The sequence below is a fragment of the Panthera leo genome, chromosome A1, assembly GCF_018350215.1.
Source record: "Panthera leo isolate Ple1 chromosome A1, P.leo_Ple1_pat1.1, whole genome shotgun sequence".
Lineage (NCBI taxonomy): Eukaryota > Metazoa > Chordata > Mammalia > Carnivora > Felidae > Panthera > Panthera leo.
This window is the reverse complement of record NC_056679.1, coordinates 187,454,099-187,480,762: the sequence shown is the minus strand read 5'-3', so window position 1 is coordinate 187,480,762 and position 26,664 is coordinate 187,454,099. Positions and strand designations below refer to the sequence as shown.

The window sequence follows — 26,664 nt, the reverse complement described above, 5'->3', positions numbered from 1 at the left end:
TTTGAGCCAGGAGAGGCACAGGGGGACATTTTTAATTTGAGCTACTAATCCTTTTTCTAGAGATGTTTAAGATCAGATATTTGGCAAAATCTATGATGCAGTTACATTTACTCTCAACCCATAATGTACAGAGAGTGACATCTGCTGGTCATAAAGATTACGTCTTCATCCTGATTCCTTTTGCAATTTTCCAATGACTTTAATTGTATAGTAAAAATAAAATTATCTCTTTCTTGGGAGAAAAAGAAACCAACACATGACTTATAAGTGCCAACACATGTATCTTTGTGGAAGATTTTTTTTAATTAAAAAAAAATCCAAGTTTCTTCTCCATTTAGCAGACACTAGTTTCTTTAATTTGATCAGGAGGAAATAAAACTGTTGAATTCAAAAATGAATTAAAAGCTCAGCTATTCCCTTTAAAATATCCTTTTAGTTGGAGCACGTGGGTGGTTCAGTCAGTTAAGTGTCCGACTCTTGATTTTGGTGCAGCTCACGATCTCGCGGTTCATGGTTTTGAGTCCTGCATCGGGCTCTGAGCTAATGGTGCAGAGCCTGCTTGAAATTCTCTCTGTACCGCTCACTCTTCTCTCTCTCAAAATAGATAAATAAACTTTAAAAAAATCCTTTGGGTTTTTGTTTCAGAGCAGAAATTAATGAATTTAGTTGAAGACAGAATTCTAGTGGAATTAATGAAATACTGGCCACCAAAGGTCACTTGCTTCTGGCTTTGTGTTCTAGTCCTGCTTTTTTGTATTGCTAGTTTCCACGCTTCATTACATGCACTTGCTCCCATCCTTCTTCCTTCCTATCCTTAGATACACATACGTATGAAACTTTATACATTCTCTTCCAGATTTATTCCTATATTAGCTTTGGAAATTCTTCCCACTGCTCTTGATGTTAGATTATACTAGAAAAAAAAATAGGATTGATATTATGCAACTACATTTTTAGATGAAATGCATATATGTATGTTTATTGATAAAAGTATTTTGATGGATAGCGATGAAGTCGAGTTTTGTGTAGAAAATACAAACTTCAATTTGCAGGTGGCACCTAAGTCAGATTCCATTCCCCTTCAGGACCTTTTCTCCCTATTTTTCACTATTACAAAAATGTTGTAACTACCTGCCTTATAAATAAAACTTTGCGAATATCCCCAATTCTTTCTAGGAGGTAAATTCCCAGAGGGAAAAAAATCCCCAAAGGGCAATGAATAATCAAGAAGGGAACTAAAATTAATACTACAATAATAAAACATTGGGAATAGGAGAGATGAACATTTTATAAATTCAATAATTACCTATTATCTAGAGGAGCTGATAAATTGGGGCGCCTGTATGGTTCAGTTGGTTAAGTGTCTGACTCTTGATTTGGGCTCAGGTCATGATCTCAGGGTTTGTGAGATGGATCCCTGAGCACAGAGCCTGCTTGGGATTCTCTCTCTTCCTCTCTCTCTCTGCCCCTCTCCATTTGTGCTCTCTCTCTCTCTCTCAAAATAAATAAACTTAAAAAAGTTAAAGCTGATAAATCAAAACTGGCATATGTTGGGGCACCTGGCTGGCTCAGTTAGTGGAGCACACAACTCTTGGTCTCGGCGTTGTGAGTTTGAGCCTCATGTTAGAGTTTACTTAATAAAAAACAAAACAAAACAAAACACAAAACTGGCATATGTGTTTGTTATAAACACGTTACTAACACAGAAGGGTGGAACCACAAAAAATTAAAGCAGAGACGGTTACAGTAATTGGGCAGGCAAGGAACTGTGGCTTTTCATTATAAGACCCATTTTTTAGCATGCTACTTTGATAAGATAATAAAGTTTTGAAATAAAAATGTAAATTTATTAAAATTAAAAAGCATATTTTACCAAATTATTATCCGGAAGTGTATTAACTTAAATTCCCATAGGGATTTTTTTGATGGCCCTGAACTACTATAGTGATTTCATGCCAGTTTATTTATTATTTATATTCTGGTCTATTCAGAAGTTTTGAACTATGTTAGAACAATACACATAGCATGAGATGTAAAATAAGTGAGAAAACTGGGGTAAAGGAAAAATAAGATGAGGCCAGAGGTCCAAAGAATCCACCAGAACCATCTAGAAAGCTGGTTAAGAATGAAGGCCCTGAGCTTATCCCAGGCCTGCTAAATCAGAATCTCTAGGGTGAGGCTCTGGTATCTTCTTTTTAACAGCCTCAATGACTTGGGGTCCTGATACAATTTAAAAGAAGACAAAGAGTGACTAATAGGATATTAGGATATTTATTAATGTCATGATATTTAGAGCACGGGAGCTAGAGGAATGGACATTGTAAGACTAACTCCAAAGAAGACATTTAAAAGTAAATCTTATGTAAACTAGAATCATCCGTTCTCCCACTATAACATTTCATAATCCTCTTCTGATCCCATTAACCTCCCCATAACAACACTCACAGAGATGCAAGGCCTCAGTCTGTCATTTGGTCCTTCAACTTTTACTCTTAAGATGAAGAGGCATGTTCTGGGAAATCTTCTCTTTTCTCTGGCTCCATTCCTAGCCTAGTGTACCATTTAGCTGGATAGTCTAGTGCTTGTGAGTCTTTATGTATCACATCATCAGGTTAAACACACACTTAGAATTAGAAGAATTCTATGTATCAACTAGGTGGTGGTACTCAGTCTTTACTGCTGCTTGTGTTTTTATTCTCAGAACAGTTTCACATGCCTCACGTGAAAGTGAAAAGTTAAACAAGCCGAACTTTTCCATGGGATTTGGTATACCATAAATAGAAAAGAATCAGCATTGCAGTTTAATTTTACAATGAAATTAAGAATATATTAAAAATTATACATTAAAAAATGTATCAGCTTATAGTGACTTCTGTTGTAGCTGTAGCTTTTGTTCAATGATGTCTGAGAAACGAGGAACTTTTTTTGAAATAGCCACACGGATGTCATCATTCATATTAAAGCAGCTTCTGGACTTTGTTTTAAAATGTAAAAGTGATGAAAATCCCAACTCACAAAGGTATGTGGTTGCAAATGGTACAAGGATTTGTAGAGCTGTCTTTGCCAGGCTTGGAAACACTGTGAATTGAGCACACCAGAAATCCTCAAGCTTCATGGTCTCAAATTCCATGAGGATTTGGCCACTAGCTCGTAATTCAGCAAGATCATTTTTCATCAGATAACCATCATCAACAAAATCCAGATTAAAAAGAAATGGATCCAGTATCCATTTACTTGCCTCATCAAGATCTCCAACAGAAAAATATCCATGGAAGAAGCTGTTCAACTGTTGCAGATGCAGGGTTATTTCTGCTCCAATGCTGGCTGCTTCATTATCTGAAACAATTATTTCTTCAAGAAAAGGAAAGTTGGTAAAATTTCTTTTCTCAATTCGCTTTAGCCAAAATGGAAACTTCCTAACAAAAGCAGATAACTTTTCTCTAGCTGATACTGTGTTCATCCCAGTCCTTTGCATAGATGCACTAAGTTCATTTAGGTGTTTGAATAAATCTGCAAGGTATGCTAAGTGAACTTTAAACTCTTTATTTTCAAAGCCATCAACTAAATTACTACTTTGGTGGTGAAGGAACTGATTTATTTCTTCATACATTTCAAAAATATGAGTAAGTATTTGACCTCGGGAAAGCCACCTCATTTCAGTATGGAAAAGGAGGACACTATACTCTATTCCAATTTCTTCAAAAAAAGCCTGAAAGAGGCGATGATTTGGAGCTCGTCCTTTGATGAAATTTATTACCCTCACCACAGTAAACAGAGCATCTCTCAGTTTTGTAGGCAAGGTCTTTGTGACAAGTTCATGGGGATTCAACAAGCAATGTGTGATCACGATATGAGGTACCTCTTTTTTCACACAAGCAACAAATTCTGAATTTTCTCCTAGCATAGAAGAGGCACCATCAGTACAAACAGAGCCGCATACATCAAGTGCTATCTTATGCTTCAAAAAGAAGTCTCTGAAGAGATTGAACGCATCTTTTCCTTTCATTGTTAACTGCAATGGTTCACAGAAGAGAAATTCTTCTACGATCTCTCTTTCTTTTATGTATCGTACAAACGCCATTAGCTGACTGCAGTCATCCATGTCAGTTGTCTCAGCAAGCTGAACACCCACTTTGAGAGGACTGGCTTTGATGTCTTCTAGAACTTGCTGTAAGATATCCTGGCTCATTTCATCAATTCTAGAATGGATCACATCGTCTGATAAAGGTACCTGCTGAAGCTTCTTTTGTGCATCTGGTCCCAAAACTATTTGTGCTATTTCCAATGCACATGGTTTCACTAATTTTTCAGCTATTGTATGAGGATTCTTCTCCTTGGCACATAAATACGCAAACTGATATGATGCTTGTAATAAGGCATCCTCATGAGACGCAACTCCAAATGCTTTCAAGGTTTCTCTCTGATTCGATGGTGCTGGCATATGCTTCAGGCTATTGAGATCATGCCCACCTACACCACCATGCTGTCTGTTAAAATGGTCAGACAATTTCGATGGTCTGAGGTCAGCATTTGAAAATATTGAGTTACACAATACACATTGTGGGCGTTGAGTTCCATCAACCTCCGTTGTACAGGTGAACCAGTAACGAACATAGTCATCATCCCATTTTCGCTTCTTCGACATGGCACCCCAAAATTCTCAGGTAGTATTCCAGAGATGCTGCAGAATTTTGCTTTGGGAGTAAAATATAACCCACACATTAAAAATCAGTGGCTAACTGAATTAAAACAAAGCCACATCACATGCCATCCTGTCATGTGTACAATATCAAGAAATATCCTATAACATGTCCATTCAAAGTGAACCATGACAGCATGGCAGTCCAACTTAAAGCTATCAACTCACAGCTAATACCCTGGAATAAATGACTTGCCAGCAAGCTACGTATGGGAGATGTGGACTCACGTAATTTGTCAATACTCATAAATCCTCTATTGGTGAACTGCAGTTATGGCTTAATTTGTTCTCAATGATGTATGTTCCAAACAAAGTTGCTACATTTTGTATTCCCTGAAATGGCATTTCACTACCACCCCCTCCTTTCATTCTACACCAAGGACATACGACACCAGCAGTTATGAACAAGGATATAGAGAAGGGAATCATTCACTAAGCACTGTAAGGGCATATTTTGACACAGTGACTAGTTCTTTTTAGTAGTTAAGGATTAGACAAGTCTATAAAACTATTTGATGCTTGAGTGGCTTTGACTCCAACTTAAGCAGAGAATTTCAAATGGGTCTGATTAAGCAGCCTTTGACACAGATTTGGCTCAGAGCTTCCTTGCTTCCAAAGTGTAACACACTACCAGTCCATGATTCATATTGTCCATGCACAAAAGCAAAACAAGTTGCTCAAGAGAAACACAACTATTCTTGTTACTGAGACTTCAGAAAAATGTCTCATAGAAGGACACCCTTTTTACAATAGGAATTTCATGATGCTTTTTCATAGAACTACCCATCAGTAAAAGCAGTCAAGAAAGAAGCTGAAACAATGGAATGAAAATAAGCAGTATTCCCAAGATTAAGATTTGTTTCAATCTGAGGACAAGAACCAGAAAGTAGCGATTCCTCCTTAGTAAATGGAGGAATCAGCAAAGTTTTTTGTTAACATGCAAATTCGTGGCCCCACCCCCAGAGATTCTGATTTCCTAGCTCTACAGTAGGGGCCCAAAATCTGTATTCTACATAAACATTTTAGATAATTTTACAAATAGTAACTAGAACAGTAATCTTTAATAAGAGATACTCATCATAATCACTGGGAACCCCTTTGAAATTATGTATCTCCCTGCGTATTTTAGAACTAATAAATCAGTTTCTCCAGAAGGACAAAAGACTCTAAATCTTGGGGCACCTGGCTGGCTCAGTTGGTACAGTATGTGATTCTTGATCTCAGGGTTGTGAGTTTGAGTCCCATGTTGGCCATAAAGATTACTTAAAAAAGAAAAGACTGTAAATCTTGTCCTGGTGATGTGAATACATATCATAGTAAATAGTCATATTTAGAGGAATAAAGACATATCCTTTGGGCCAACCCCTACCCTGCAGATATTCTAGGTTGCTAAGTAAAGTCTAAATGCTTTAATAGGCATTTAAGTTTCTGAGTTGATGACAGCCTCCTAAGAAAGTCAAAGGACCTAAAAAGAAAGAAAGCCAGGCCTTTTCTCTTTTTCTCCCTCCTTAGCAATGAGCAAAGGTATAATCCACAGATAGGCTCAAATATACCTTAGAAAAATAGTTCTGGGACATGTGGGTGGCTCAGTGGGTTGAGCATCCAACTCTTGATTTCAGCTCAGGTCATGATCCTAGGGGTGTGCAATCAAGCCCTGCATTGGACTCCGAACTGAGCATGGAGCCTGCTTAGGATTCTTTCTTTCTTTCTCTCTCTCTCTCTCCCCCCTCTGCCTCTGTCCCCCACTTGTGGGTTCTATCAATAAAGTAATAAAATAAATATATAAAAAAGAAAATAGTTTTATCTCCCAGATAAACAAGTGACCCTCTAAGTGTCCAAAGTCCTACACTACAGAATGTGGCTGAAATAACTTAACAGGGACACATTTAAATCCAAACGCCCATTTTGGCCATAAAAAAAACCTCACAATAAGTAAGCCAAGAATATTAACTTAAAACACTTTCTAGTGGCTGTGCCACAATTAACTAGCTTTAAAATTTACTTCTATGTAAACTAATAAGTTGACATGCCATATAGCTGTCTGTTGAGTCAATTAAAAATCAGAAGATGTCTGCCACTCAATACAGACGATTTGAAGTTTAAAGGTTGATCTTAAGCTTTCTTTTGTCAAGTGATGAAGACTAGAGGGACAACTCTGTTTAGAAACTCTCCTAATTGATAATAAAATTATGACATCAGCATAAAAATGCTTATCTTTCTATATTCTCTTATGTATATTTGCTATGTGTGTTTTGGGGAACAGAGGAAGTGAATGGAAAAGCTTTGCTTCAGTCTCATTAGAAATTATTACAGGACCAGTTAAGGGTCTATTCCAATCCACCCTGACTATGCTACCAAGTATGTTTTGACTGACAATGTACCTGTTTTGAACAAAAGAATTTTTAGAGAAATTCATTTGCAGCATGCCTCCTATCCCCCTCAAAAAGGGAGAATGGGTAGCAGGAATTTTCAAGATCCTTAAAGATTAATTTACCGCCCAAGAGGCTTTCTTGCATTTTAGAACCTCACAATTTTCATTTGCTCCTCTGTGGTATTTAGTAATCACAATATCCTAAAATATGTAAACGTTAAAAAGGCATCATCATGGTAAGAAATTATTGTTCATTTAAATAGATGTGATAATGGTATGCTTGTGTGAAAAAAAAAACCTCATTTATTGGAGATACAGACTTACTGGTTTACAAATGAAAAGACATCTGGGATCTCGTTTGAAATACCCTACTTCAGCGCGCGCGCGCGCACACACACACACACACACACACACACACACACAGTGGGGTGGAGACAGAAGGCATAAGATTGGCCTTGAGTTGGTAACTGTTGGAGTTGAATGATGGGTTCGCATCACTACACTATTCTATTTTTATGTTATGTGGGGAATTTTCCATAACAGTAAAGTAAACAAAAAGAGCATTATCTTATTCAAATAGACATAATTCGTTTTTAGAATGATTCTTTTGAGAGTTTGGGAGTTATCTCAAGATGCAGAGTGAAAGATGTGATATAACAAAAATGTTTTTGCAAGTTCATGAGGCACAAGGGTATATATGAAAAGTATCACAACAGTTAAAAGTGAACATTCATGTAACAGAAATCTTTGGGAAATGCTAAAATATATATTTCAGCAGTGACAACAACCCAAGTGCAACGGTAAACCTGTAACTCCAAACCAAACGTGACTCAACTTCTCTCTAGCCATCGCCCATGCCAGTCCAAGGGAGGTGGGGGTGTCCGGGGGACGGGATTCATCAGTACACTTTGCAGTTAAAGGCAACAGCCCGGAGAAAGGGGGCGGAAATGTAGTAGCTGAGCAAACACACTCCAGAGGCAAACGCCTAGGATCCTGGCTTTGTCACCTGGAGGCTGGGTCCCTTCCAAGCCTCGATTCCTTAAGTGGGGATGACAATAGTACCTACCTTACAGGGTTGTTGGGAGCTTTAATGATTAAGTGTGCATGTAAAGCACACGCAGCTCGTAACTGGTAGGACCTGTTGGTGCATTATTAAGGACGGCGCGCTTGGGAAGCGGCCCGGGCGAGCTAAGGACGCCGGCGGCGAGAAAAGAAGACTCCGCTCGGTCTCCACCCGCCCGTCTCCGAGCCTGGGCGCAGGCCCAAGGGATGCTCGGGCTTCTTTTAGGCGCCCGTCTCCGGCTCCAGGTCGCTCTCCGCTAGGGCTGGGATCCAGCCTGTGGGCGCCGGAACCGGGCAGGGCGGCGACTCCTCTGGTCGGGTCCCCGAGCAGGAAGCTACGAGGCGCGATGAGACAGAAGCGTCCGCAGCGACCTCCACCCCTGCCGCGCCAGGGTTCCATCCGGGTTCTCCTTGTGGGTTCCCGCCTGCAGACAGAGCGAGGTGTCTCTCTGCACGCAGGCGCGTTGAGCCACCGGCGGAGGGCTCGGCTGACCTGAGTAGGGAGCATGCGCGTGGCCCTCTCCTTTTTTTTTTTTTTTTTTTTTTTTTTTTTTAAATTGTGTACGGGGGGCGGGGGGGCCGAATTTTTTGTGTCTGCCAGAGAGGATGAATGTAGAATCTAAGGAATGGAAAGTATGGTAAAGTTCACATAGTTCTTCAGAGCATTAAAGTAAGATTTTGTGTGCGTCAAGCTTTGGGTTTGGATTGTAACATTCAATAATTAGCATTTTCTATGTGTGAGCAAGGGGGAAAGGGAAGGAAACTCCTTGTACCCCATGTTAAACATTCGGGCAAATGCGAGGCTGTAAATTCCATTAAGATACAGTGGAGATGAACTTCTAGAGCTTGTGTCTCGTTTGCCCATGAAGGTCACCCCTTCCCATAAATTAAAGCATGTGGATGAATTTCCTCAGAAAAATTCATTTTGGAGAAAAGATCTTCAATTTTATTTAAAATTCGTTTTAACATGATATTAAAGTTATGAACCCATATTAGATTTTTAGAGGAAAAATTCCAAAGTAGAAACTAGAAAACTGCGGAAAGAAAGACCTCCTTCCTATTTGGGGGATATTTCCTTCCAGAATTGTGACAAACTTAAAGAACAATTTAATAATCTTTCTATAGTCAGTCTTGTTAGAAGCATCCCATTAAGACTGGGGAAAGGGATAGTATCAGAGAATGTGGGATAGATGCATCATTTTCAGGTGTTCAGGGTGAATCTGGTAGACTGAAGCCTGCTTGAGGTTTCTGTCAACAGAAGAAATTGCAAAAGACCAGTCTTTCTGGTCCAGAAAGCAGGGCTTTAAGTACTAGAGAAAGGAGTAGGCTTTAGAGTCAATAGATACTTGGCTTTATGTCCTGGCCCTAACACTTTTACTTATCAGGACCTGAGCAAGCTACCTGGACTTATTAAGCCCTTGTGCTTATTATAAAATAGAGAGATTATCCATTAGTCCATGAAGTTCTTTTGCAGAGATAATATACAAAAATTACAGTACATAGTTCCAGCACTCAACAGGCAGCTATTCGGGAAATAAAATCAAAGTTCACATAATGAATCATGTTCCAGGTGTTATCTTTTTTCCAAAATCAAGAAATAAGACCTGAGTTCAGATATTATAGAATTCTTCCTAAAATCAGTAAATTAGGTTTCATGGAAGAGGGAACAGAGACCCAGAAAAGTCAGGTGATACATTTTTTGACTTAAAAAGATCCTGAAATTTTTTAATTCAAAATTAAAGAAGCTAAGCCCCCTGACAGTCCCATAAACTGCTTTTCTGGTAAATATTTGAAATAATGCTACATACCACTCAGTTAAGTATTGTAATTATGTATCTTTATTACCAAAAGATAAATAAAATACAAAATAGACATTGTCACTTTATGGAACCACCCCATGGTAAGGTAGGAATATGAACACATAAGTCATTGACTTTCTTGAAATAGGTTAAGAATTACCTCCATTTGCATTGCTTTTTTAATTGCACAGTAGTCTGAATCTACACACTATATTCATAGTACATGACAATTCGATTGTTACTATTTCTGAGATGGTAACTTAAAGCTGTATCCTAATCAGTTTTGGTGAGCTGTTAAAAAGCCAATGTACTTCTATCAGGGGTTTGAAACAGGCTGTTTTCATTGAGCCCACTCTGTATTATTTTCATGATGGTCTTAGAAGAGCCCTGAGGATCATGGCGGTCTCAGTTATTAATAGCCCTACAAGCTATCCTTATAATTCTTCGAAGAAACCTTCAACTTCAGGTTTTGCTTTTTGCAAATTTTACAGACACCTGCTTACTATAGATATTAGGTATAATGGATATTCTACAATCTTTTAAAATTTAATATTCGTGATTATTAAAGGCAATCACAATTAAAGCAACAAATAGTATCACAAACTGTATTTTCTATGATAGAGGAAAGGATTTCTGTGTTTAAAGGCTCAAGTCCAGAATGATAAAAGACCATCACAACACTGGCTCAAAGATGACAAAATATTATTTTTCTGTTATTCTGGAGGTAAGGTACAAGGAAATATTTTAAAAATAAAAATTTTATAACCAAGTAGAAAACAGAATTATTACTATACAGATTGACATGGGAGATAAAGTTACTCATATGTTCTACAGGTTTCCTTTCAGTAACCCAAAACCCAAGATAGAATAATTTTTTTAGTTTCAGACCAGGGAAACCTTAGAAGGCAAAAACAAAGGATTCTCAAGTAACTATAATTATAGTTACTAATAATTTGAAAAAATGAAACCCTGATTTTGAGAAAGAGTAACTAATCTGCCTTCAAAATGCGTGTTAACTAGATAAAGGGCCATATGAATTGTGGAGATAAAGTTTAAGCCTTAATAATGTTGAGTAGAAGACATTCTTGCTAGGTAAAGAGCCAAGGCCTCTTTCCACATCACCTAATATAAAATTGGAAAAAAAATCTTAACATACACTTAATGAATTGCTCTTTGTTTTTCTTGTTTCTTCGGTGTACAAAGAAATGAATTTACTAAAAGACTTCTGGAAGCTTTATTAAAGTCAGGCAGCAAAAAGAGTAGTCAAGGGGTTTTCCACCTACAATTATCAGCAAGAAGCTGAAAAGAATGTATCTATGTGTCTATCTTGGGTGACTGTCTATAACTAGCTACTACTGGCCAAGGAAGGAGGCCATGGGGTCATCCGGCCTCTGACGTTTCATTCTATAGGCCTCCATTTCCTCTTCAGTGGGTTCCCGAGTTTCATATATGCTATTGTAAGGCCGCTTCCTCTCATCAATCTGCATAATCTCCTTGACGTGAAGAAGGCGGGCTTCCTCTGCATTCAGGGCCTACAGTGAAAGAAAAAACATGAGTACCACCAATAGTAGCAGAGTACCAAAAGACCCCACTGAATGTAAACTGCTATATGAAAAACCTAGATTATCTGAAAGAGCTTGAGAGTCAGCCAGACTACCTTCAAGCTACAACGAATCACTGTTTGGCTGATACAATATTTTCATACAGCAGGAAATAGTCTACCACATTTTCAATGTTAAAAAATGTTTACTTAATAACAAAGATTCAATGAGATTCACTTTACTAACATAAGTCCAAAACTGATACTTCTGGTGGAAACTACAACTCTGACTTTTCCCAAGGACTTGCTGACACAAATTTTAGAGCTAGAAGGCAATTCTTTCTGGACATATGTCAATAACTCTAAAGAACAGCTTTACAAAGAACATTTCTTCTGTACATTAGTGATTTTTATCAAACATTCTGAGAAGCAGGCAATACTAAGACAAAAAGAATCTCCATTTGCATTCTAGGCCTGATACAAGGTGACCTGAGCAAATCACCCAGACTTGGGATTTTTAAAATGAGCTTGGAGACAGGACTAGATAATTTATTAAGGTCCCTACAAATAAAGAATACTGTCATTGCTCTGACTTCATAAAGTACCTTTTTCAATTTTTCATGTTTCTTTTCTTCATCATCACTATCTGAACTGCTCTTTCGATGCTTCTTCTTCTTCTTCTTTTTCTTCTTTTTATCTTCTTTTAGTTTTTCCTGATGCATCTGATAGGGAGGATTGAAATATAGGGTTATTAATGCAAAAACAAAGTTCTGGTGCAAATTTTGAAGTCTGCCCTCCAGCACTTAAAATTTTTGGACACATGGGGTGCTGGGTGGCTCAGTCAGTTAAGTGTCTGACTTCAGCTCAGATCATGATCTCACGGTTCGTGAGTTTGAGCCCTGCATTGGGATCTCTGCTGATAGCACAAAGCCCATTTCAGATCCTCTGTTCCCCTCTCTCCCTCTCCCTCTCCCCATGCATGCGCACATTCTCTCAAAAATAAATAAACATTAAAAAAGAATTCAGGACAAATTATAGACTTACCTCCATGAGCGTTTGAGGTTTTTTTGCAGATTCTTCTCCAGTTATATCATTTATAATACATTCCTCTGAATTCTGTGGGAAAATATAGTCATTTGACTTGAGTAATCATAGTTACCGATCATTGAAGAAAAAGTTAAAATTTGAAACATGAGAAATATGTTTCATACAGATTCTGACTTAAGAACTTTTGTTGTTTTACACTTGCAAGAACTAGAGCACAATTACTTACAGCAATCTCCTTCCCAGCTTCTCCAGTGCAATAGGAATACTTGAAAAAGGAGTGACAGCATTTGTATCCCCATCGGCCTTCTTTCCAGTAAGATCCCCAGATATGCTGCAGAGAGAGAGTTGTTACTTAAAAAGGAACCTGAAACTAGGGACTCTCATACACTGTTGATATGAGCATAAAATAATACAGTACTTTAAAAGGTTAACTTGGGAGGAAACTTATGGGGATTCCAGGGCTAGCTAATAGGGACAAGGTGGCCTGCTCTCAAGTGTGACAAGCAGGCATTAAATTATAATGGTCTTACATTTTATTCCTAAAACTTTAAAAAAAAATTAGGATATTTGACTTCTCTTTAAAAATTAAGAAGGACTGGGAAATTCTGGGCCCACATTCCTACTGGGCAAGAACTGGCTGTTGCTGACCAGTGGATGCCCCTTTCAGACAGTGTTTGTGTTCTCTAGTTTGTATAATTTGCCTGAGTCACTTCACTCATATGATTTAGTAGCCTGGCTCCTATAGGTAGTTCTGTTTTTGATCCAACTTAGACAATTGTAGTTTGGGTACACGTGTTTTATAATGTGATGCAGTATGAATTACACTGTATCACTTATGTTCTTGTTAAAATATTTAACTTTAGTCAAGTCTTTAGATCTGAATTTGTTTATAGGAAATACAGAGGATAGAGGAATAACTCGTATGACATCATACAAGTAATTGAACCAGTCAAAATAGAATGTGAGTTTACAAAATAACTGTCCTGATCTGTTTAGGAGTCACTGTCCTGAAAAAGGGGAGTTTCGATAGAGGGAGATAGAGAAAAAGAGACATAACAACCAAAATAAACTTTGACTGGATTCTGACTGAAGACAAAAACAAAAGCAAAAACAAACCACCTATTTAAAGGCATTTTTGTGTATATTTTGGTAATGTGATTAAGAATTACAGATTAGAGGATATTAAGGAGTCCATGATAATTTTCTAAAGTGTGATAATGTAGGGGAATATCATTAATTTTAGGAAATACATGATATAGTGTCTATCAGTGAAATATCATAATATCTGTAATTTTCAAGTATTTTAGTAAAAAAAAAAGATACAAATATATATATGTGGGTATATGTATATACCAGCATGCATATACCCCTCCCTCTGTCCAGACAAAACATATATGGCAACATGCAAAATATTTCTGAATCTAGGTGGTGGGTATGTGGGTGAACATAATAGTATTCTAAAGTTTTTGTATTTTTAGAAAAATTTCAAAAAATAAAATTAAAATGTAAAAAAAAAAAAAAGGAAAACAAGCCCAACAATGATTCGCTATGAAGCTGTAAAAAGAAAATATAACTCAGAGAAAAATGCTAACAAGGACACCAGATGGTTCTAGTTTAACACATACTGTGTGATTGTGGATCTTCACATCCTCCTCATACTTAGAGCAGGCGACAGCCCTCTCCTGTCCTTTGATGACTGTCCCATGTCTTGAGTACTCCACATAGTCTTCAGTCTGAGCTAAAAGCAATTCAGCTGGAGGGGCATCCAAGTGTTCTTGGCCACCATACTAAAAGAACATTGAACATTATTAAATACATTTTACAGCAAAGGTTTGCATTCAAATCTCTATTGATGAGTTTGTTTCTAATCAGAAACATGAAAGCAATATTTTTTATGGGCTCTGTTATACAAAGTACAGTGAAAAAGAAAAAGCCACATGATTTTTATAGGCAAATAAAAGATGTCTCAGTTGTTATTTATGTGTTGAGCGTGGCAGATTACCAAATGGCCATCAATTCCTCTTAACCTTGTATGCGTGCCCATTTGCCACATGACTTTGCTACTCTTCCCCTCAAGAGATAGACAGTCTGTTTCTCCATCTTTGAATCTGGGCCTGGCCATGTTACTTGTTCAGGCCTGTGGGAAACTGGGCAAATGTGATGCAAACAAAGGCCTGGAAAGCACTTGTGCAGTGGGGCATATTTTTGTTGCTAGTCTCTGGTACCCCAAGAATGCCATATGAGGCTGGACTAGCCTACCAAAGGAGGAGAGCCCACCCTGGGCAGACATGAGCTGTTCCAGATGAGGTCTCTTAGGACAATCAGCCTGCTAACTGCTAGAGACCAGAATGAGGCCATTCTAGATCATCCAGCTTCAGATGGGCAGGCCCAGACCAGGAGACCCAGCTGACATACAAAATCGTCAGAAATAACCAATGTTTCTTTTAAACTGCTATGTTTTTATTGTTGTTGTTGTTTTCCCGCAAAAGCTTCCTGATACAGCTAAACTGATAATGTATACACTTGATTTCAAGTCAATGTGAGGGTAGGACTGTTCCTAACAAACTAAAAGGGACTTTGTGTGCATTGTATTCCAAATGTAAATTGAATGATCATTAACTGGTCATTTCTCTTTAACGAACATTCTTTTTTTAAGCATTTTGGTCAAAATTACCTTTTCCAGGATGCTTTCTTTCTGCTGTTCCTTGAAGTCTTCTTTTTTGACTTTGAAGGACTTGTACAACAGCTCTAGTTTTGTAGGATCAGCCTGCAGATGCACTTCAGATCCCTTGTCATAGGCTTCCCAAGCAAACACTACAATAATCAAAGACATTTTAATGACTTGTCAGCTACGTTTATTGCATGCTTGTTAAAAACAAACTTTTAAAAATGCCCCCAAATTTCTTTTGAGCTTATAAAAATACCTTGACTTAGAGCAAACACTTACACTGTGTCTGAGCCATTGAAATGGTATCTCCTGTGTATCTAACGAAGTTATCCCCTGCATAGCTCACTCTGTAAATGCAAATTTAAAAAACAAGTTGTTTCAGAAATTGCTTTCTTTAAGGAAAGTTCATTCTTTTCTGACCCAACCATAGATGATGTTTATTTTAACTCAGATTCAGTTTTATGATTAAAAACTCTCCCCCCACCCCTGCCCTACCTTGAAATCTATTTTTTAATGTTTACTTATTTTTGAGAGAGAGAGAGAGAGAGAGTGAGAGAGAGAGACAGACAGAGTGCAAGCATGGGAGGAACAGAGAGAGGGAGACACAGAATATGAAGCAGACTCCAGGCTCTGAGCTGAGCTGTCAGCACAGAGCCTGATGCCGGGCTCAAACCCACAGACCGTGAGGTCATGACCTGAGCTGAAGTTGGATGCTTAACTGACTGAGCCACCCAGGCGCCCCAAAATCTATACATTTAACTTGATACTTACTCATCTGGATTCTTTCCTGCATTGGCATAGGGATTCTCTCTCATCGCTCTAGTTTTGGGATCATAGTAAGCAGAATTTGGATCTAAATTCCGCAAATACTAGAAGGGAAAATGGTTTAAGACTGCATTAATGTTTACTTCTGTCAAAAAAGATTTCAGCACACTAGGCAGATGAGTCAATCACGATCAATTGTGTGTATACATTTCCGGGTACAGAAGATAAAATACAGAATGATACCTAATCTTGGAATGACTATACTACCTATATACTGTCCAGATACCAGATGAGTAGACAAAATTTGGGGTGGGAAGACAAATATTTTTTGAGTGTGTGTGTTAAGTTGGCAAGGCTTACTTTTGCAATATCTTCTCGAATCCTGAGATTCCGGACAGTAATTCGCCTCTTAGAGTCAAAGTTCTGTCCAGGCATGTCAATGTCATCTGCGTATTTATCTTCATCCTCATCTTCACTATTATGATCTTTTTCCTGAAGGAAGTGGAAAGAGGGAAAAACAAATTATAAGAAAAAAAGAGCAGCATCTAGTTCTTACTTTCCTTTAATCCAACTCTTATTCAGTTATATTCCTTAAAGCTATTATTATTAGTTATTGTTATTAGCCATTAGCCATCAGAAATTGAAAAATTTGCCAGACAAGGCAAATATTTATTACCGTTTGAGAATTTGGTTCCTCTTCTCCCCACTGGTGTTTTGGAGAATTCTGCATTATGCAAGAAGAAAAAGAATTTGTTATTTTATTCCACTGAATCTACTGATTCACACTTTATTTTTTTATTATCATTTTTTTAATGTTTAGTTTTGAGAGAGAGAGAGTTAGAGCAAGCACAAGCAGGGGAGGGGCAGCGAGGGAGACAGAGAATCCAAAGCAGGCTCCAGGCTCCAAGCTGTGAGCACAGAGCCTGATGCAGGGCTCACACTCATGAAGTGTGAGATCATGACCGGAGCTGAAGTTGGATGCTTAACCGACTGAGCCACCCAGAAGCCCTTATTGATTCACATGTTAAATACTTAGGTAAAATAATATAACTTAAATCTAACTGAACAAATCCTCCTATTTCTCATTGTAATGAACACATAAGTTCTGAATACAAGTATGTACTTATGAATAATTTTATCAGACTGTCTACAAAGCCAGTAAATTTCTAGAGAATTTTCAATGATATAGGATTATAATCACACAAGGGTAGGAGGAACATCAAGATGACCAATGTAATCAATATATATTCATTTCTTATATGTTAACCTTTAGACACCATTTTTGCTAAACCTTACTAGTTTTCTATCAAGTCCAAAAAGAAAATGTTACAGGATCATGTAATAAGTATCTTTAGAACCAGAACAGCTTATGTAAAATTTAGGCAATGAAGGAATCTACTCAGATGACACCATACTGTAATTTAAGAAGGGCGAGATCCTTGGCACAAAGATACTCTTTCTTCATTAGCAACTGGTCAGGATTTTCTCTAATTCTACAAAATGCCTATACCAAAGTAATCAGTATTTTATCATGTCCCTTTAAAAACCTTCAAAGGCTAAAAAGAGTACCTTATAGTATAGTGGAGGAATATGAAAATATATGTGTGTGTGAATCAATCTATCTATCTATCTATCTATCTATCTATCTATCCATTCTCCCTATATAAATAGAATGATAGATATAGATACATATACAATATATTGGTGAGAGCATAAATTTGAGCAGCTCTCCTAAATAGTATCTAAGTGATATGACACCAAAATATTAAATAAAATACTCACTGTGTCAACAACTACACATTAAGGAATTTACTCTAAGGGAATAATGTATCAATTATATAAAGAGATATGTACAAGAATGTGATTTATAGTGTCGTATATAGTATCAAAAATTTGGGAAAAAAATCAACTTAATAATAGATAATTGGTTATATACATTACTGTACTTGATGAACACTGAACATCCATTAAGGTGATTCTATCTGGGGCACCTGGGTGACTCAGTCAGTTAGGTGTCCAACTCTTGGTTTCAGCTGAGGTCATAATCTCACGGTCATGAGACTGAGCCCGTTCCTGGCTCCACACTGGGCATGGAGCCTACTTAGGATTCTCTCTCTCTCTCTCTTTTCCTCTGCCCTTCCCCTGCTCATGCTTGAACTCTCCCCCCTCCCCCAAAAAACCGTGAAAGTGATTCTATTCAATCTGCAGGAAAAAAACATATAATTTGCTACCCCCCTTTCTTTTTTGCTGTTATTTTTTTTGCTGTTAAAAAGGGAGAAAGAGATGGGAATAACATTATATATTTGTTTTTGTTTGTATTTATGTAAGAAACTCTGAAAGTATCCACAAGAAAAACAGATTATGGGGGGGTGGTGAGGTTTTGAGATAGGATGAATGGAGGCAAGGATGGGAGACTTTTTACTGCGTATCTTCTTAAATTACTCTGAGTTTTATATAATACCATGTGAATTTATATAAAAATAAATAGGTCTATATTTATTTAATTACACAGAAAACATGATCTCATTGCCTCTATCGTTTAACTGAAAGAGGTGATAATTAAGTATGCAAAGATGAAATCCACATAAAAAACAAGTTGTATTATCATTACACACATATATAGATATATGGGGGTAGGTGGAGTGGGACCTAGAAAGGCCAACCTCAAAATGTTAATAGTTAAAATAGGAGATACTGACTTTCTTCCTTATAATTTTTCTAAAATTTCTTTCACTGCATATGTGTTACTTTCAGAATCATTTTTTTAAATAAAGATTTCATTTTTTAAGTAATTTCTACACCCAACATGGGGTTCGAACTCACAAGCCTGAGATAAAGAGTCACAAGCCTTACTGACTGAGGCAGCCAGGCGTCCCAGAATTATGTGTTCTTTTAAATGTTCTTCAGTTATTTTTATTTTTGGTTTAGAGAATAAGAGAGGAGGAGAGGGGCAGAGAGACAGAGAGAATCTTAAGCAGGCTCCACACTCAGTGTGGAGTGTGGAGCCTGGTGTCAGGCTTGATCCCATGACCCTCGGATTATGACCTCAGCTGAAATCAAGAGTCAGACACTTAACCAACTGAGCTGCCTAGGTGCCTGTTTTTTGTTTTATTTTTTAAGTTTATTTATTTATTTTGAGAGAGAGAGAGAAGAGAGTGTACGTGAGCAGGGATGGGGCAGAGAGAGAGAGAGAGAGAGAGAGAGAGAGAGGAAGAAAGAATACCAAGTAGGCTCTGTGTTATTAGCACAGAGCCTGACACAGGACTTGGTCTCATGATCTGTGAGATCATGACCTGAGCCAAAGTCAAGAGTTGGATGCTTAACCAACTAAGACATCCAGGCACCTCTGTTTTTTAAAAAAAATAATTGTTTTTTGGAGTTCCCACAAGTTGCGAGTTCAACAACAAAAAAATTTATAATGCTGTACAGAAAGTTCAGTCTCTACAGTAGACTTTTCTCCTATGTATATAGTTAATATCCAAGTACTGAAGTGGTCAAAAATCATCAGTCCCCTGTATACATTTAAGTATGCTTACTGGGGAACTAAATTATACTATGTTTACGATAAACAACAGAGAATTTATTAGAACAAAAGAAACAGGCCATTTTCCTTTTTCCAGAATTGGTGGTAACAACAGTTATGAATTACCAAATGTTTACTTACTATGTGATATGAATGCTAAACCTCCTGAAGGGTACATGTTATCTCTGTTTGAGAGATGACAAACTGAGGCTCAGAGAAGCAAATTAATTTTTCTATGATCACCTAGCTAGACAAGGACAGAGCTGGATTTTAGCATCTATCTGTTAACCTGTGCTGTGAGCCTCAGGGACTGTTCGCTAAGTGGCTTAGGGACTGTTCGCTTGGTGCTTACTTAGGTCTGTTTCTAATTCATACTTGGCAAGAATTCCTTTTAGAAATTTAAACTCCAAATGTTTATGTGTGCCATAAATTTGTTAAAAAAAAAAAAACTTTTAATAAGCATAATATACATTAACTATTAAGTTGTCATGAATAAAAAATTGGCTGCAATACATCTTTTTACTATAAAATTTTTCTGGTCAAAAATTTTGTTTTATTCACCTATAAAATTATTATAGTCATTATGGAAAATGTAGAAAGCGATAGTAAAAATACAAAGAAAAATTTACTAATTCTACACTGGATGAGAATTAGTATTCTTATCTTTTTTCCTATGTGATGTTACAATATTTTTTCATGTGTTATTTAAATGTAAGTGTTACCCACTGTTGTTATAAAGATTTTAAGAGCTATGCCCCAGGGGCGCCTGGGTGGCTCAGTCGGTTGAGCATCTGACTTCGACTCAGGTCATGATCCTGTGGTTCATGAGTTCAAGCCTCACATCGGGCTCTGTGCCGACAGCTCAGAGCCTGGAGTCTGTTTCAGATTCTGTGTCTCTCTCTCTCTCTGCCCCTTGCCTGCTCACGCTTTGTCTCTCTCAAAAATAAACATTAAAAAAAATTTTAAAAAAAGAGCCATGCCCCATTCTATCATGCAGATGCAGGACAGTTTACTTCACCAATTCCCCGTTCCTATTTAAGCTATTTCATTTTCTTGCTATCTTAAAAAGTGCTACAATGAACATCTTTGCATATATGATTTTTTCCTGATTACTAGAAAATTTTTTAGGATTGAAAGATCTACTAATTTAATTCCAGAAAACGTATATAAGTATTTTATGGCAACATTCTTTACAAAATGATTGTGCCAAGGTATATTCTCATGAATGGTATGAGTGCCAGTTTTACTCTTTCCTCTCAATAGCACTTCTCTGTCCCTAAAATCTTGTTCTTTTTTTTAATGTTTGTTTTTGCGAGAGACAGAGAGAGAGAAGAGGGAAGAGAGAAGAGGGAAGAGAGAGGAGAGAAGAGAGAGGAGAGGAGAGGAGAGGGAGAGAGGGAGAGAGGGAGAGAGGGAGAGAGGGAGAGAGGGAGGGAGAGAGAGAGAGAGAGAGAGAGGGAGAGGGAGAGAGAGAGAGAGAGAGAGAGAGAGAGAGAGAGAGAGAACGAACACGTGCACACAGGGGAGAGGGAGCCAGAGTATCTAAAGCGGGCTTTGTGCTGACAGCAGATAGTTGAATATGGGGCTCGAAATCATGAACCGTGAGAGATCATGACCTGAGCTGAAGTTGGATGCTTAACTGACTGAGCCACTCTGGCACCCCTGCTAAAATCTTTTCTAACTGGAGAGATAAAATGAATTCTTGTTTCAATTTTCATTTTTGTTTGCTAAGAGTTTGAATTTTTTTATTGATCATTTTTATTACTTACAGCTTGTTCCACTAATTTCCCTGAGGCTAATTCTTCTTGGAGTTTCTGGGCTTTCAGTGTTCGTTTTGCCTAATAAAAAAGGAAACATTTGAAATTAACTTTACAACATTCAAATGAACATTTCGTTTTTTTATATTTAAAATCAACAAATTTATTGCGTTCAGAAAGTTCACTAAACAAGGTCGTCTCTTTGGGATTTCTTGTAGCTCCAGATCTATGGTTTCTAAACAGGAGTTACAAACTCCTGTTTGAACCAGGCATTAATATAAACTGAGTCAAATAGCAGCAGTGATTAAACTGCAGAGAACAAGCTAAGTCCAGAAGGAGCAGCTGTCACCTGACTCCAGATGACTGACTCTTGCCAGGCAGACCCAGGATTACCATATCATTGTTCAAGAATAGATGAAACTTACATTATACGAAATCCCATGATTTTTAAATGTAAACTCTACTTAAAAAAAAAGAAAAAGGCAGTGTGACTATGGATTTTAAGGAATGGGGATGAGTAGGTAAAATCATAACAGAAAAAAACCGAAGTTGAATTAAAATAAAATTCGATTTTCTGAAATGAGTTATCCTATTCCCCTCTCACCTCTCTCAAATGCTATGCGAGACAATGGTAAAAATAGGTCCATGGGCAAGATGCAGTGTGTGTGTGTACGGGGGGGCAAGAGTTTATAACCTTAAAAAGCCAAAAGCTTTAGATATTAATCTGTTCTCATGCTTCCAATATCTTCTGCAACCTCAGGAATCAAAAAACAATATAAGAATCAAATAAGACACTGCTGCCAATAGGGCTAGCCCACTTCATCTTCACTATTCCATTAGGCCTACTACTATTATTATAAAAATGCTACCATTTTTATATTGCTTGAAGACAAAAAATAGAGTTGCTAAACCAGTGATACAGCAAAATGTACATTCTTTAAGGAATGTGGGAAAGCAGGGAACTTTGCTCACCAGATCAACTTTGGCGTATTCCTCTACAATTTTCATGTGTTCCTCTGGATTGTAGCCATTCCACCGGTCCCTCTTCCCATCATAGTCAAACATCAGCTGGGGCTGGACATGCTCATCTGGAGCTATATTAGTACCTGTAAATTTTGCTCCAACTCGCCTAGGTCTCTGGGAAATAAAATAAAATAAAATCTTTCCCTAAGTTCCTGTAGCCCAGAGGAAAATTTCAGATGACCTTTACAAAGCAAGGATAAACACACCATGGGAGTTTATGGTCTGTTCAGTTATCAGTTACTCTCCCAGCAGTAAATTCTGATGGTGCTAATCTAATTTCACTCAAATTAATTTTTTTTTTAACTTGTACCAAAATTTAGGTAATTTTAGAAAAATAGAATTAATCTGACAAGGAAGAATAAAAGAGACTCTGACAAGTTTCTAAAATTCTCAAAGGTGAGCTTACCTCAAAGCAGTCTTTCTTTTTGTGTGTCATGGCCCCACAATTTTCACATGCTCCCTTGCGGTACTTAGTAGTTATGGAATTCTATAAATGGATACAAAGAAAAACAAAATATTCTAATTATCTGAATAAATTAGAAATAATTTTGGCTCTCACTACTATATTATCTAATGAAGTGACTGACTCATTAAGAGAAAAACGAGTTAGAGTCTCCATACTTTATAAATGAGAAAATTAAGTACTTTAGCAACATAAAATTTATAAAAGAAAACACAGACTAAAATAGTATGTATTGTGAATTTTAATCCCAGGTAAAAGATTATATAATGTTTCAATTTAACATAGTATCGAAGGTTCTTATATGAAGTTCTTAAAATAAAATCTCCATTTCCAAAAGGATATATAGAAAAGTTGCCCACATACCTCTTTTACACCCCTCTTGTACCATTCTCCAGATGAGCTGTATTGCTTCTGTTTCTCTGGTTGTGGTCTCTGGTGCTTTAAAGTAGGTCTTTTTGATGGATCAATATACCATGGCACTGAAGAAATATACTGAGGTATATGAGGGTTGATGTCTCTGTAATTAAAAAAATATATATATATTTTTAAAGAATAAAGTTTGGGGGGTGCTTGGGTGGCTCAGTTGGTTAAGCGTCTGACTCTTGATTTTGGCTCAGGTCATGATCTCACGGTTCATGAGATCGAGCCTTGCATAGGGATCTGTGCTGACAATGTGGAGCTTGCTTGGGATTCTCTCCTTCTCTCTCCGCCTCTTCCCACTTGTGCTTACTCATGCTGTCTCCCTCTCTCTCTCAAAAATAAACAAACATGTAAAAAAGGAAAAAAGTTTGAAAATAGTTGATATTACAATTACAAAGGTAGCCTTTATAGACTCTAAGGCCAGAGATAATGCAGTGGGAGGGAGAGGGAAGAGAATATGCTTGGTATCTCTATAATATAGAAAAAAAAAAACGAAAAGTAAGCAAAATAATTTATACTTTATTTTAGATTGAAAAAAATTCCAATATAGAAACTAAGAATAGTGATAGAACTGAAGTGAGGAGATAGATATGGAAGACACGGATGTATGTTAGTAAATAATGTCTTATAAAAGAGTAAGAAGCTAGCTAATGTCTAGAGTTGATTAAAACAATGATGTAGGTACATTATTTAGAGATGTGGAAGTATCAACCAGAAAAACTCAAAACAGAAAGATTTAGAAGATTTGCAGAGGTGGAACAAGGAGAGGGAGGGGTTGAAAGGGATGACTGCTGTTCATTGTAAGTCCTTCAATATTTTTTTATTAAACCTTACATATATGAATTTGATAAAATAATAAAAACAAAAAGAAGGTAAATGGTAAAGATAGCTTCCTGTCAAAGCAAAGGATGAAAAATTACTCAACTACGTGGACATAAATTTGAATTTTTAAAAAATGTTTATTTATTTACTTTGAGAGAGAGGGAGAGAGAGAGAGCATGTGCACAAGGGAAAGGCAGAAACAGAAAGGGAGAGAGAGAATCCCAAGCAGGCTCTACGTGGGGTCAGCGCAGAGCCAGACATGGGCCTCAATCTTACAAACCTTGAGACCATAACCTGAATGGAAACCAGGAGTTAGACGCTTCACCGACTGAGTCACCCAGGCGCCCCATAAATCTGAATTCTGAATGAACAGATCATGCAAATAATGAAAGAACTTACTTTCCTTCTTCATCAACTTCTGCAGGAGCATTACCCAGTTTCCGCTGCTCTTCTAACTCCTTCTTCTTTCTCCAGTCCTCTCTGGTCATCTTCTTTGGTTCCTCCAGACTCATTTCTTTGGACCCCGACAGGGGGGCCACATTAACTGCATCTACAGCTGCAGCTGACATGGTTATCTGGACCCCTCTATGAAAAGAATGAAATACATATTAGTATAAAGTAGGCCTTCATGAATTCATCAGTAAAACTATTAAAAGTACATCCTAATAACATATACTACAGTCTGGCTTATATATCTCATAAGTTCTTATAGTATCTGTAAGGGAAGGGTCTTGTTCCCCTCCACAAAGTCTCTATTTACCATCTGTAGTTCCTCCCTCAACTCTAATTTATAAATGCAGAGAAATATATAGACATGTACTCAAAATTTCATAAGACTCTTTCATTAACATTCCTGAATTTCTCTACGTGTGTCTCAGACTTTACCAACACATTACCTTACATGAGTAAACAATGTCCTGTTTTCCTTAAAGACAAAATGCCTTAAGAATTATCCATATCCGCTGACTCTATTTCCTCATCTCCTACTTCTCTCCTCAATCACTCTAACTTAGCTTCCATTCCCTACCTCTCTAAAGAATTACCACTAAGTTATCAATGATCAATGTACTAAATCCACTATACATTTTTCAGTTCTGTTCCTTCCCTCTTGAAATATTCTTATCCCTTGGCGTAAGTAACACTATACTCTCCTGTTTTTTCTTGACTCTTGCTGCTCCTGTCTCCTTTGCAGGTTCATCTAGGTCTGCCTAGTTATTTGATTTTGCATTCTACAGGGCTCAGTGCTAGAGTCTCTTTCATTACTCAGGACTCCATCAGTAGACTAGGTCATCTATTTCTAAGGCTTCATAGCCACAGTATATTACTGTTGGCTCTCCAACTTACATCTCCTCTCCAGATCTTTTATCTGAGTTTCATATACATATATTCCAATTGCTTACTTCATAGCATCTTCACTTAGAGGTCTTAGTGATACCTAAACTCAACAAATCTTAATTGAAACTCATGATCTCCTCCATGAAATCTCATCTCCATTCACTGTTTCCTCTCTTTTTTTTAAATTTTTTTTTTAACATTTATTTATTTTTGAGACAGAGAGAGACAGAGCATGAACGGGGGAGGGACAGACAGAGAAGGAGACATAGAATCGGAAGCAGGCTCCAGGCTCTGAGCCATCAGCCCAGAGCCCAGACGCGGGGCTCGAACTCACGGACCGCGAGATCGTGACCTGATCTGAAGTCGGACGCTTAACCGACTGAGCCACCCAGGCGCCCTGTTTCCTCTCTTAATGAAAAATACCACTCATTCCTTTACATATGTGTCCCAGCTAATCTCCACACCTATTTCATCACTAAGTATTGTTATTTTCACCTTCTGAATAGCACTCAAATTTATCTACTTCTCTCTATTCTCAATGCTACCATTTCAGTGTAAGTTATTACTTTCCCTTCTTATGGGTCTTCTGTCAGTCTCTCCAATCAGTTCTCCACACTGCAGTGTTATTTTTTCAAAATACGTATTTAATCATACCATGTCCTACTACTGCACAAGCTTAAAATCCTTCAATGTGGCACTGTCCAAGAGAAATATAATGCCAGCCTCATACATCATTTTAAGCATTCCAGTAGTCATATTAAGATAGTAAAAAAAAAAAAGCAGCTTCTCTTAATATAAGAGAAACTAAGGTAAGTCTTTAAAATCTGACAGATTTTATAGGTATTCAGACTAATCCCCAACAACACTGTCCCCCTAACAGCTGGACAGTGCACCTCCAACATCTGATAATTCATACTCTAAAAACCACTGAAGACGCACTCCTGGTCTGGCTGGGCACAAGTAAAGTGTCTGAGGCCTAGGACGGCGGCTTCTTTCTCGGTCCCCAATCCCCGTTTCCCCCTCGACCTGGCGTTCATCACTTCCGTAAGGATATATCTAAGAATTAGGAGCCTTCAGACTATTTTCCAGAGTTTTCTAGCTTCGCTTCTTCTCGATCCCCAAATTCCCACATTTCCTCACCCAGTCCGGCCACAGCCGACCCCAAAGGCTTGCGACAGAGACGAGATCAGTCCGTCAATGTTTACTTCCTGTTGTTCCGCCCTCTCCCGGCAGCCACTTCGGTAGTTTCCGGACGAGAGGCAACATGCGCATTAACATCTTGTGGAGGGGAGGGAACTCAGGCTCCCACGCGACGTTGAAATCGCGAGATCTCGAGGTTCTCCCCCCCCCCCCCCCCCCCCCCCCGCGCC

General features: G+C 37.8%; 2 protein-coding genes across 2 annotated transcripts; both read right to left on the bottom strand.

Moving 5' to 3' along the window:
- Positions 1–1,521: 1,521 nt before the first annotated feature.
- Positions 1,522–8,552, bottom strand: ZBED8 (zinc finger BED-type containing 8). Its single transcript, XM_042947635.1, has 2 exons — positions 8,137–8,552; positions 1,522–4,694 (listed from the first exon to the last, which is right to left on the bottom strand). Exon 2 carries the CDS (start codon positions 4,643–4,645, stop codon positions 2,861–2,863), a length of 1,785 nt encoding a protein of 594 aa, XP_042803569.1. The 5' UTR covers positions 4,646–4,694; positions 8,137–8,552; the 3' UTR covers positions 1,522–2,860.
- Positions 8,553–9,952: 1,400 nt separating this feature from the next.
- Positions 9,953–26,542, bottom strand: SLU7 (SLU7 homolog, splicing factor). The gene is made up of 16 exons (XM_042947570.1): positions 26,435–26,542; positions 24,359–24,544; positions 23,081–23,234; positions 22,661–22,741; positions 22,204–22,368; positions 21,244–21,312; positions 16,628–16,675; positions 16,312–16,443; positions 15,958–16,055; positions 15,466–15,533; positions 15,193–15,332; positions 14,144–14,305; positions 12,745–12,849; positions 12,516–12,587; positions 12,077–12,193; positions 9,953–11,463 (listed from the first exon to the last, which is right to left on the bottom strand). The coding sequence occupies exons 2-16, from the start codon at positions 24,526–24,528 to the stop codon at positions 11,284–11,286; spliced, it is 1,761 nt and encodes a 586-aa protein (XP_042803504.1). The 5' UTR covers positions 24,529–24,544; positions 26,435–26,542; the 3' UTR covers positions 9,953–11,283.
- Between the last annotated feature and the right edge of the window lie 122 nt (positions 26,543–26,664).

Bases quoted from the DNA above. Each gene is read 5' to 3' on its own strand.
- ZBED8 (XM_042947635.1), bottom strand. From the start codon at position 4,645: ATGTCGAAGAAGCGAAAATGGGATGATGACTATGTTCGTTACTGGTTC.
- SLU7 (XM_042947570.1), bottom strand. From the start codon at position 24,528: ATGTCAGCTGCAGCTGTAGATGCAGTTAATGTGGCCCCCCTGTCGGGG. The intron at 16,056-16,311 runs GTAAGCCTTGCC...TTTCCCTTCTAG, and splicing joins TTCGAGAAGATATTGCAAAA to TATTTGCGGAATTTAGATCC. The intron at 11,464-12,076 runs GTACTTTATGAA...CTTTCACTGTAG, and splicing joins AACATGAAAAATTGAAAAAG to GCCCTGAATGCAGAGGAAGC.